General features: G+C 38.2%; 1 protein-coding gene across 1 annotated transcript in view; it reads left to right on the top strand.

Annotated features, from left to right (window-relative positions):
- Positions 1 to 12,228, top strand: part of MSR1 (macrophage scavenger receptor 1) — a 60,696-nt gene extending 48,468 nt beyond the window's left edge. Inside the window, exons 7-10 of the mRNA XM_073583602.1 lie at positions 2,449 to 2,493; positions 3,764 to 3,874; positions 7,100 to 7,288; positions 11,438 to 12,228. Coding sequence (XP_073439703.1) covers positions 2,449 to 2,493; positions 3,764 to 3,874; positions 7,100 to 7,288; positions 11,438 to 11,571 — 479 coding nt within the window. The 3' untranslated portion in view covers positions 11,572 to 12,228. The remainder of the gene's footprint in view (positions 1 to 2,448; positions 2,494 to 3,763; positions 3,875 to 7,099; positions 7,289 to 11,437) is intronic.
- The last annotated feature ends 209 nt before the right edge of the window (positions 12,229 to 12,437 follow it).

The following is a 12,437-nucleotide window of genomic DNA, read 5'->3' as shown; positions in this document are numbered from 1 at the left end:
CTGGTGCAGGGATACAATTTTATTTCTGGTGTCCTTCAACAGCTCTTTGGTCTTCACCATAGTGGAGTTTGGAGTGTGACTGTTTGAGGTTGTGGACAGGTGTCTTTTATACTGATAACAAGTTCAAACAGATGCCATTACTACAGGTAATGAGTGAAGGACAGAGGAGCCTCTTAAAGAAGAAGTTACAGTTCTCAATTTTGACTCTCATAGCTGTGGTCTTCCTATGATGTCAATTACAGGCCTCTCCCCACTTTTCCCCACTGTACTTGCAGGGAGCAACTGGTCATGGCCTGTTTATGGTGAAATGTTCCTTCCATTTTCAGATTATGGCCCCAACAGTGCTCACTTGAACATTCCGTAATTTAGGAATTCTTCTGTAACCAATGCCATCAGTATGTTTTGCAACAATAAGGTTGCAAATGTATTGAGACAGCTCACTGGTTTTACCCAGCATGAGATGTGTCTTCGGTGGCACCTTGGCAATGAGACTCCTTTTTATAGGGCATCAGTTGAACCAGCTGATATTATTTTTCAAGTGTCAGGATTACTTTTCTCATTACTGATAGAGTTCAGCTGGTGTCATGACTTTCCATGTATTTTGCTCCTCTCTTTCTTCATGTGTTCAATATATTTTCTCTGTGTCATGTCTCATTATTACACATAATTTATGGACTTCTATGGTTTGATTTCTTTGCCTGTGATAGGGTGGGTTGTTACCGACATCTGCTGAGAATTTTATGTCAATAGCACCATTAGAAATATATTTATTTAGAAAATTGATGACGTGTTCAATAATTATTTAACTCTCTGCAAGTGGATATCTAAATATATATATAACATTTATTGATACTTTAATAATACTAATACACCCACAGTGATTGTTGTCGCATGCCACAGATGCGCTATGTCTGCACGAATCCTACCAGCATCCAGCGCATATTCACAGCGACGATCGTCGCACGCCACAGATGCACTATTCCTGCATAGATTTGATTCTGGCATCCAGGCACCTAATCCCTCCCCTTTGACGTATCTTTATACAAGGCAAAATAAAATACTCTTATCTACTCTTCTGAACCAGTTTGTTCTCATGACGGTCCTCCTGTGGACCGAAAACGTTTAACAGCAACATATTGTCTGGAAACATAATAAATGGAACTCCTTTTTACTACGTTTTGAGTGCCAAGTCTTCTATATTGTTGATTATTTTCTGACACTTTGTCAGGTGATACTTATGCATCGTATCTAGATGGATGATAGATAGATAGATAGATAGATAGATAGATAGACTTATTGTATCAGAAAATTAGATCTTTTTTTCTTAAAGCTGATTTCTTGTGTCTTTTGTCCTGGGATGTGTCATGCACAGAGCTGGCAATTTTGACATACAGTATTACCAAAATTGGCTGTTTTACTTGAACATTGTATGCTATGAAGAGAAAATTGTCAATTCAACTAAACAAATGTTCCATTAATGCAGAGTGCTGAAAAAATACAAATGAGGCATTTTTTCAACATTTTCAAAATGGGAGATTGAAGAATTTGTAACAGCCTGTAGAAAGAAAGAAAGTTGGCCATATGGAGCAAGCAAAGTTATCAGTCTCAACATGGATTTTATTGTGTTTCTAAGTGATAGCGATACATTTTCACCTCATATTGGCTAAAACACTTAGTGAACTTATCTCTGTCTCCAGCGTGTCTCCATGCCACAGGCTATTCCATCATTCTCATCTCAGGTCTCGATTATGATTGTTTCCTGCTAGATAAATGACATTAACACTCAACAGGCTTGCCCTCTATTCACACACTATAAATTGTTTAAGTGATGGTGGATAATGAGTCATATGAATCCTGAAATATAAAATGACACATTTTTAGCTATTTTAAACACACACAGAATACAGAGGACAGCTCACATTAGCTGACTCTCCTCACTCTATTTATCATAAGTAATGATCGCATATGTTCTTAGGACCCTTGAACACAAACATACTGTATCATGGTGTTATGCAAACTATGAGTTGTACAGAGCTATAATGAGGCATTAAAGACCTTTTTGGTGCTAATGTTGAACCTCTGAATGTCTCCAATTACTTGGATGTCAAATTATGGAGCCTCGGGGACTGTGTGCTGCTGGACAGCCTCTATGTACCCTTCTAGTTGCACAGACTAATACTTAGGCACCATATATATTTCTTAATCCCCCCAGTACCTCTACATGATTCCTATTTCATCTGTGGCATCATAAATCAAATTTCTAATTCCAAAGCAAGAGGGACTATCTGTGGCGCTGGAGAGGCTGAGCGCATCCCTGTTTATAAATCCAAAACAAGTAACCAGTGTCTGATAGGTTAAAGGAGGTTTCAATGTGTACAATTAGTAAGAAGAAGTGTGGGTTTAATGAAAGACAACATTTTAAAAGTACATGCATATTATGATTTACAGGTCTTCCTGGGTTAAAGGGAGAGCAAGGATTTTCAGGATTACCAGGTGAGCATGATGCAGTTATATATAGCTGTGCCATAAAGGTATGTATAAAATTAAATCAAATCACAAAAATTTTGCGGTTGAATTATGCAAAGATAACATTTTAAGGTTGTGTAAGATTTAAAAAAAACTTCCTTTTTTACCCAAGAAATGTTATCACTCTGTCCCATAGCATGTTGCTGGAATTTCCCCATGTATGGCTCTCTTGTCCATGTGTTGCAGCAAATGTTGGCAATTGAATGGGACTGAATTGCAACACCGGATGCAGCTCATGGACAAGATTGGTGCCGTTCCTGGTAAACAGTTTAGCGTGACTTTAGTGATGCAGTTTATCAGAAAGAAGCAACAGTATTACATTGTACATAACTTGGGAGACTCCAAGTGCTTCTCTGCACGAATAGCTCATCATCACATTTTTCTGCAAGACTAATTCAAATGAAGGGGGACTGCCAATGTCAAAATTATCGTAACTCTAATATCTTAACTCTAAGGCCGGGATCACACATGCGAGGAATACGGCCGAGTCTCGCATGGTAATACCCGGCACTGCTGTCAGCACACGGGAGCAGAGTGTGCAGCTCCATTTATTTCTATGCAGCCGCGCGCTCCGCTCCGGAGTGCCGGCGCCAGAACTTGGTTTTAACCTGCGAGACTCGGCCATATCTTGCTGTGTGTGATCCCGGCCTAATTCTAGATGTAGTGGACAACCTTAAAATGAGGAATTACTAGCAGATTTGTGATTCAGATTTCACTTTACATACGAGTTATATGAGGATTGGGTTTTGAAAAGGTTTGAAAATATTTTATTTATTATGCTTTGCTTATATAGCGCTATCTTATTCTGCATCGCTTTACAAAAATTATCATTGCTGTCCCCGATGGGGCTCACAATCTAATTGTCCTATCAGTATGTCTTTGGAATGTGGGAGGAAACAGGAGAACCCGGAGGAAACCCATGCAAACACGAAGAGAACATACAAACTCCTTGCAATATTTAACTCTGTACATTTTAATGTACTTTAAATTGTTTCTGATTTGTGAAGTGGAATCTGCACCACAAATTTGCCCCAAACTGCGATTTAAAGACCGACTCTAAGAGTGAAATAGACACATTTACTGCATAGTATACATGTAACCACCTCTGAAGAGAAATCATTTTCCTAATTCAGACACACACAGTTTAGGTCAAGTTACACCTACCTACTGTAAGTGTTGTAAATTCTTGACACTTTTCTTGAACTTTGTGAATATTGTTTTATTGTGAATCTGACAGGTTCTAAAGGTGAAAATGGTCAGAAAGGGGAAAAAGGTGATAAAGGGGAAAATGATGAAACTGCAACACAACGCGTTACCACTAGAAACATAACTGTTTCTACGCCAGTGGGTAAGTAATATATTGTTTTCCTAATGAGTTGATTTTTGAATTTGTTTACACTGGTGTTATGGTTACCTTTTCTACAAGATCCATCTCTAATAGATACAGTCATGGCTGAAAGTGTTGGCACCCTAGAAATTGTTCCAAAAAATTAAATATTTTTCCCAGAAAATGATTGAAATTACACATGTTTTGATATACACATGTTTATTTCCTTTGTGTATTTTGGACTAGCACAAAAAAACAGAAAAAAAGGCATAATTTCACACAAAACCCCCAAAATGGGCCAGAAAAAATTATTGGCACTATTCCAAAATTGTGGGTAAACAACTATGTTTCTAGCATGGGATGCTTATTCAAACTCACCTGTGACAAGTAACAGGTATGGGCAATATGAAAATCACACCTGAAACCAGATAAAAAGGGGAGAAATTGACATGGCACTGTAGCTAATCTTCCTGGATGTGTGCAGCAGAGAACAATTGATGAAATGTTGCAGCACAGGAAAGTCTGGATGGTGGATAAGCATCCCAAATCAAGTTCTGAAGAAATCCAAGCTGTCTTGCAGGCTCAGAGTGCATACGTGTCAGTGCGAACTAGCCATCAACATTTGAATGAAATGAAACGCTATGGCAGGAGACCCAGGAGGATCCCACTGTTGACATAGAGACATAAAGTCTGCCAAAATGTATGTGAGCAAGCCAAAATCCTTCTGATAAAGTGTATTGTGTATAGATGGATGCTGAGATCTCAATCTGTGCATGCACCGCCTCCGGCGGCCATTTTCCTCCTGGAGACCACAGCATCGAGGCAATGGAAGTGCACGGTCTCTGGGATTTCACAAAATGTCGCCGGAGCCCCCGCACCACCGACCACCACCGAACCTGCTGCACCTGCTGCACTGGGATGGAAGTGAGATCATCGCCCTGCAATGTTGGACCACAGGGAAAATCGCCCAACTCCTGCTGCCACCTTGCTACTTGTAAGTACGGTATATTCCAACTATAAGATGCACCCCTGTTTTCCCCAAAATTTTTTTAGGAAAAAAGTGCATCTAATAGTCCTAAAAATACGGTAAGCTGAGCATGCCAACAATTTTGTTTGGAAGATTTCTGGAGTTTTGTGTGAAATTATGTTCAATTAGACTTTTTTTCTCTGCTTTTTTTTGTGTTGCTCCAATTCACACAAATTAAATAAACATGTATATAACATAATGTTGAAATTTGAGAGTCCACAGAGGTTGATACATTTTAATGGCTAACTGTCCAGTGATTGGACAATAAAACCTTCATATTCTTTATCTATGAACTGTTCCACTATTTATGGTCACAACTGTTTCTCCCCTTCCCTTACTGATTGTTCTGTTTCACATCAGTCTTCTTATATGTTACATTATTCCTGGGTCTTGTGCATAAATATGGGACTCTCCAGATTTTGAGTTATTCTATGCCTGATGTGGAGACCTGAGTAGTCTGGACAGCTTGTAATTTATTACCCTTTTTCAGTTAGCCATTAAAAGGTATCAACCACTGAGGACTCTCAAATTTTAATGCTTTTCTATCTACTGGCTAACACAGTACAAAGATGCTTGTTTTTCCTGTATAAAATGTATTTATTTATTTTACTCATTTATATAGCGCCATTAATTCCACAGCGCTTTACAGACAATATTACATAATGTGTAATTGCACTAATTTTCTGTGAAAAATACTTCATTTTCTGGAACAATTTCAAGGGTGCCAACACATTCTGCCATGACTGTACTGTGCTACTATCATCCACACTCCTTAAAGTTGAAATTGCAGCACCAGGAAGAAAAACTCATAGAATTATGAGAATGATTGAGTTGATAGGCATGTTATTGATATGCAAACAATGAAAAATTGGAAACAATATTTTCAAAACATCTCAATGTATTGTATGATTTTGAATATTATACAAGTATGAATGCCATGTTCAGAAATCCCCATACTTATATGCCTTGGCTGCTATCAATGAGGTTATTAATGGTTGTCTGAGGAATGTTTTGCCACGCTGAATGTAATAAGCCATGAAAATCTTCAGGATTCGCAACTGGCTGCTCCCTTTGAAATTTACGACCAATGGCGTCCCAATGTGCTTGATAGGAGCAAGACCGGAGGTGCTTCAGGCCATGGTAGCATGTTTAGGCTTCATTCAAACGTCAGTGATTTTTCCCAAAACAAAAAATATCAACAATGTTTTTCATGTGAGTTTTGGGTCCATGTGTCAGTTTTTGCCATAAGTGTTTCATCAGGGATTTTCAAGTATGAATAAATAAACTGCAAAGCTTCTCCTATATTTTGCAATGTTAATGATGGACAGCGCAACGATTGTACACTAACGTCATCCATGTGCTGTCCATGATTTTCATGGACCCATAGGCAAATGCATAATTACGCCAATAAAGAATCATTACATGTCCCAGTGGCATTCGTGGGGCACAAAAAGATGTGTTTTCTTGTCATAAAAAGGTCAGAGTCACACAGGCAGTGCAGACTGGCGGAGAAGGATGAAAGCTGGGTTGCATAAAAAAATGCTGTGCCGTAGTTAGCTAACAAGTTTGGGTGGGGGTAGAGGGTGGATCTGAGTGAGAAGCTATAGTCTCAACTGTAATTGATGTTGGTTATTTCAGGTGAAGGAGACCAGCCTAAGTGCATGAGAGACTGCACAATTTTGGAAAAAAATAGCACATTCCAGCTGGACTAACAACATCTGTATCAAAATCCTCTAGCTCGAATAAGATATGTGTGGGTGGCTGTCCAGTCATAAACCACCAAAATCCACCACGGAAAAAATGGAAGAAAAGCTAAAATTCCATAATTTTGTGCTTGTGCCATTTTCCTGCCATTTTTTATCCTCACATTTTAAGTTATTATTGCTGCATATGAAGAGTGCATACACCATGAAGATGGTTCGGTGGTCAGGGTTGTGACTTGAAGTGATGGAATCTTATGTCTATATCTTTTGTTATATGACCTCTGAGGTCTGTGACCTCCACCAGTTGACTATTAGCTTTTGGATACATTTGATATTTCACAAATAAACAATTCAGTGTGACTGCACCCTAAATGAATTCTGGGGAATAGTTTGGGAGGGGAATTTAGTCACTTACAATTTTGTTATATTTACAGGATGTGACTATAAGTGCTTCTAAGCTAGAAATGTAGGTATATTTGTATGAACATCTAATAAAGCGGTTTATCTGGTGCACAGATTCTACTATACGACTCGTCGGTGGGACAAAGCCTAGTGAAGGAAGAGTTGAAATTTTTCACAGTGGACAATGGGGTACAATATGTGATGATCATTTTGACACAAAAGATGGTGATGTGGTGTGCAGGATGCTGGGATATCAACGCTCTACTTACATTATGCAGAATATCCAGTTTAGGTTTGGTACAGGTAATTATTTTATGTTAAGAATTTCTTATTCATTTGTTACTCTTACAATAATGATTGTAAGACAAACTGTTTTTTTTATCAATGTATGATTTGTGCTTTATCTGAACCCACCCTTAGAGCAAACTGAAGATGCATTTATCTTCGATCAATGAAATATGATAAAATAATGATACTGATCCTTCTACTTTTAAATGATTATTCTCATCTTCTTATATTCCAAGTTTGTATCCCTTCTTCTTTTACTCTTTGTTTTGATTGCTCCATGCCAAGGGGATCTACCTAAAACATGCACAGTGACTACAAATTAGTGAGCTTGTAAGCACTGCTCTGAGGCCACCGGTGACACTGGAGCTTGTAGTTTGTTCGTAATTCCAGCCACATCTCTCCAGTCCCATTGTAATTTCTATGCTGTGGAAGTAGAGCTGACTTATATAGCAGCATTGTGAACGCAGTTTAGGTCAGTTACATGACAATGCTACTGGTCTGAACTGTCACCTAAGTAGGAGTGCCTAACCACCCAGCAACCAGCAGGTCAGGAGGAAGGCAAAGAAGAGAAGATGGATATAACCCTTTAAATCAGATAAACAGATCACTAGTAACTCCATTATATAATGTTATAATCATTAAAATCTCTTTAATACAAAAGACATTTGTATAATAAATCTGTCAGGTTGTAACTGACATTTCCTTCTTCTCCTCTGCAAATAGTTTTTAAAATTATCCTCCAGTTAAAATTTACAATTTGACTACACATGGCAAAAAGTATAGTTACCATACCTGGTGCCCTCCTAATGATTGTTTCTTCAGGTCTCCCTTATTTATTTTGACAAATTGGCCAGGACAGTTCTTTGAAGTCACACACTCCCGACCACTGCCTCCTTATGAAATCGCTGATGACATTGATATTGTGCCATCCAATTTTTAACTTCTCCTAGGATTTTAGGCCATGCTTAAAACTGTGGGTATTGGGAATTAATTGAATGGTCCTGGGTAGTGCATTCGAAAGAATTGGCGCAGCAAGCGAGAAGTCTTGGAGATGGAAATGGGAGGTTCGGATTACTGAGGATCGTAGTTTTAAGTCATTAGCACAACGGAGTGGTATGAAGAGACAAGGGCGCATCACAAATAATAATGAATCGATCTGGGGAAGAGAATATCAAAATAAAGGTGCTACACGGGTAGGAAAAATTGCCATGAAAAAGATGAAGAAAACAGTACTACCCAAAGAAGGTGACCACTCCCATGCAAAGTATAGCATGATATAAGCAATTTATTATACTGACACTACACAAGACATATTAAAAACAATTAAAAAAGTGACACACGCAAAAGGGTCCCAAACTGGAAAAACTACTTGACCAACTAGTGTATGATATGCAATGGAGCTATGCTGCACTGCTCTGCAACTGCGAACATCCAGCTACCGTTGTCTCTGAGTACAGTTGATCAGTGGGGTTGCCAGGTGTCAGAAACACACTGATCTGATATCATTAGGATAGATCATCAATGTAAAAGTAGCGGAGCAACCCTTAGTGAATTAGGCACATCATACTTCAGTTCTTTCTTTATTAAAGGGATTGTCCACTACTCAGACAACCCCTTCTCAATTGCTGCTGTATATTCTATTTCCCCTTGTAAAATAACGTCTATATTCACCTCCACTGTCAACTGTGTTGGCACTGGCTCTCCCGGTAATCATGTGACGCTGTTATGCCATATGAGCCCTGCAACCAATCAGCGACCATTTTCCTATCACTTCCTTTAGACAAAACTGACATCTGAAAAAAGTGGGCGCTGCTGCTGCCCTCTGACTTTACCCAAATTTTAGTTTTATGCTAATGAGGTGATAGGGAAGCGGCTGCAGATTGGGTGCAGGGCTCACGTGCAGGGCCGGACTGGCCATCTAGCAATTCTGGCAAATGCCAGAAGGGCCTGTCTTGTCGTGAGCTGCCTTGTCTGCTACATTGTTAACAGAATCGGTGTTCTCAAGACACCCATACTGTTTAGAGTTCTGACGGAGCACAAAGTCGCTGATTATGGCTTACAGCCAATGAAAACCCAAAAGTCATTATCTCAGTAAATTAGAATACTTTATAACACCAGCTTGAAAAAATGATTTTAAGATCCAAAATGTTGGACTACTGAAATGTATATTCAGTAAATGCACTCAAGGTCCCAGAGTCTGGAGGAAGAGTGGAGAGACAGACAATCCAAGTTGCTTGAGGTCTAGTGTGAAGTTTTCACAGTGAGTGATAGTTTGGGGAGCCATGTCATCTGCTGGTATAGGTACACTGTGTTTTATCAAGACGACAGTCAGCGCAGCTATCTACCAGGAAATTTTAGAGCACTTCATGCTTCCCTCTGTCGACAAGCTTTTTGGAGATGGAAATGTAATTCTCCAGCGGGACTTTGCACCTGTCCACACTGCCAAAAGTACCAATTCCATGGTTTAAAAACAACAGTATCACTGTGCTTGATTGGCCAGCAAACTCGCCTGACCTTAACCCCGTAGGTATTGTCAAGAGGAAGATGAGAGACACCAGACCCAACAATGAAGATGAGCTGAAGGCTGCTATCAAAGCAACCTGGGCTTCCATAACACCTCAGCAGTGCCACAGGCTGATTGCCTCCATGCCACGCCACATTGATGCAGTAATTGATGCAAAGGAGCCCCGACCAAGTATTGAGTGCATTTACTGAATATATATTTCAGTAAGCCAACATTTTGGATTTTAAAATCATGTTTTTAAGCTGGTGTTATAAAGTATTCTAACTTACTGACATAATGACTTTTGGGTTTTTATTGGCTGTAAGCCATAATCATCAACATTAACAGAAATAAACAATTTAAATAGATCACTCTGTAATAACTCTATATAATATTTGTGCTTCACTTTTTGTATTGAAGAACTGAAATAAATTAACTTTTTGATGGTAGTCTAATTTTTTGAGATGCACCTGCATGTGACTCTTCAGACTTTGTGTCATTCTTGCCTGATGAAGAGACCTGAGTAATCTGGAAAGCTCGCTATTTGTTACCATCTTTACAGATAGCCATTAAAATGTATCACCCACTGAGGACTCTCAAATTTCAATATTTTTCTATCTACTGGCTAACATGGTACAAATATATATTTTTCCTGTACCCTATAAATGTGGAACATAACTTTTAGCTCAATGCACATTACTAACTGGGAGTCATCTTAAATAACTACTTGTGGCTTCATCCTGTCTTGTTCTCTTTCAGGGTCTTATTTCAATTATTATTGAAGAGAAAGATATGTGGGTTTGGAAAGACTTGGTGGTCGGTGGTCAAAGAGACAGGATGTGACATCATTTGACTGACAAATACAAAAATAAGAAAGGGGCCAGCAAATCAAATTTTGGGGGCAACTCAAATTTATACATGATCACAAGGGGCATTGCTGTGTGTTATGAATCCACACAAATTGATCAGAAGAGTCGATTGTGGATGTTATGTAATGTTAAAAATATTAACGCAAAACAACTGAATAGGGAACTAATTATGATTACAGGTCTTGTTACTGAAAAAGCACTGGACTGGTTTTGTTAATGCCTACCTAAATAAGGGGGTGAGCTGTAGTCAGAGACACCCAATTCATTAAGAGGAACACGTCACTTAATATATCAGGCACGTCTAAAAAGTGGCATGCGTCTTTATGCATCTTTCCACAAATCTTACTGGCATAAGGTACACCACAGCCCGTCATGAGTAAGACGTGCTGTGGCTTTATGCTACTATTCCACCAAGTCTTTCTCCAACTCTGCCCATTTTGGTGTAATTGGACAAAACTGATGTGAAAATGCCAGAATTCAGACATTATCACTTTGATGAATTGGGCCATTTGTCTGTTTCCCTTAGCCAAATTTGCCCATGTTAGCTAACTAGTTAGCCCCATTGTAGACTAGAGCTCTACCCAAGTTCTTGCCATTTAATAGTAAATCGCATTGGCTAACAAAAGGTGCCCCACATTTTTTTAAGTAACTCCAAAACAGCCACAGGTTCAACCTTCATAGTTGGCCTACCATATGATACTTTGTGGAAATATTTCGATTTGCACTAGCCGATATGAATGCCGTGTTGTAATTTCCTTGCCTGAGTAACTGAATAACTGTTTCTGTTTTCAGGATATGGCAGAATATGGATGGATGATGTTCAATGCCTTGGAAATGAAAGGTCTATCAAAGACTGTCAATTCAAAGGCTGGGGGTCAACAGACTGCACTCATCAGGAAGATGTTGGGGTCATATGCGCTGTATAAAGATATATATCTTTTTTTTTTAACATGTATTCTTTGTTTTAGTAATTATATAATTTCAAGTCAGTAATAGATAAACTGCAAATCTACAAATTACAAATCAATGCTGTCCAATTTACATCAATATGCTTTTAAATTGTTACAGAGAAATGGTACAACAATGAAGTAATTGTACCTCTACTCATTATAAAATTTCCAAAATTAAAAAAATTTAAGAACTTGCTAAGTATGTGCATAAATGTTTATGGGCAACTCTGATTTATGGCTGAAGAGTCAGAATACATGGTATTAATTAATTAAACACAGACTTTGCATAACAGTACATTTTTCATTTTTTATCAAAATGCGACTTGAAAATATTCTATGATTTATTACTAATGTTCCATTGCGGCTATTTTCAGTTTTGGTCAATATTGGCTCATCCATAACATTTCTGTAAATGCTTCTTAACTAAAATGGAAAAAAAAACCCTTTTTTCAATTTGAATTGTTAATCTGTCTTGTAGAAAGAAGTGATTCGAAACTGAAGTGTTGACTTTTTGTTTACACTGTTTCAGCTATAATCAGAGAAAACTTTCTAATATAGAGGCTATCGGTATACTTGCATTTTTTTTTGTATTCTGTATGTTATGTAAAAAATAAAGCAATACTTTTAAAATTGTGTTATTTCTGCAGCTTGCATGCATTAAATTACATTAAAAGCAGCTGAATGCTTAGTGTAAATAATGTCAGTCCATCTAAGCTCAATTCAGATTATAAGAAAACTAAGCCATCAAAACCCAGCATCCTGTAATGACACTTAAAGGCATTGACTAACTTTTGCTACAGATGCAAAGCTGTTAAGTACATTTAATAGTTTAATTACAATTT

Source organism: Dendrobates tinctorius, unplaced genomic scaffold, assembly GCF_039654945.1.
Source record: "Dendrobates tinctorius isolate UK_male_01 unplaced genomic scaffold, ASM3965494v1 ptg000079l, whole genome shotgun sequence".
Lineage (NCBI taxonomy): Eukaryota > Metazoa > Chordata > Amphibia > Anura > Dendrobatidae > Dendrobates > Dendrobates tinctorius.
Note: the sequence above shows the minus strand (reverse complement) of the source record. Positions and strands in the feature narration are given on the sequence as shown.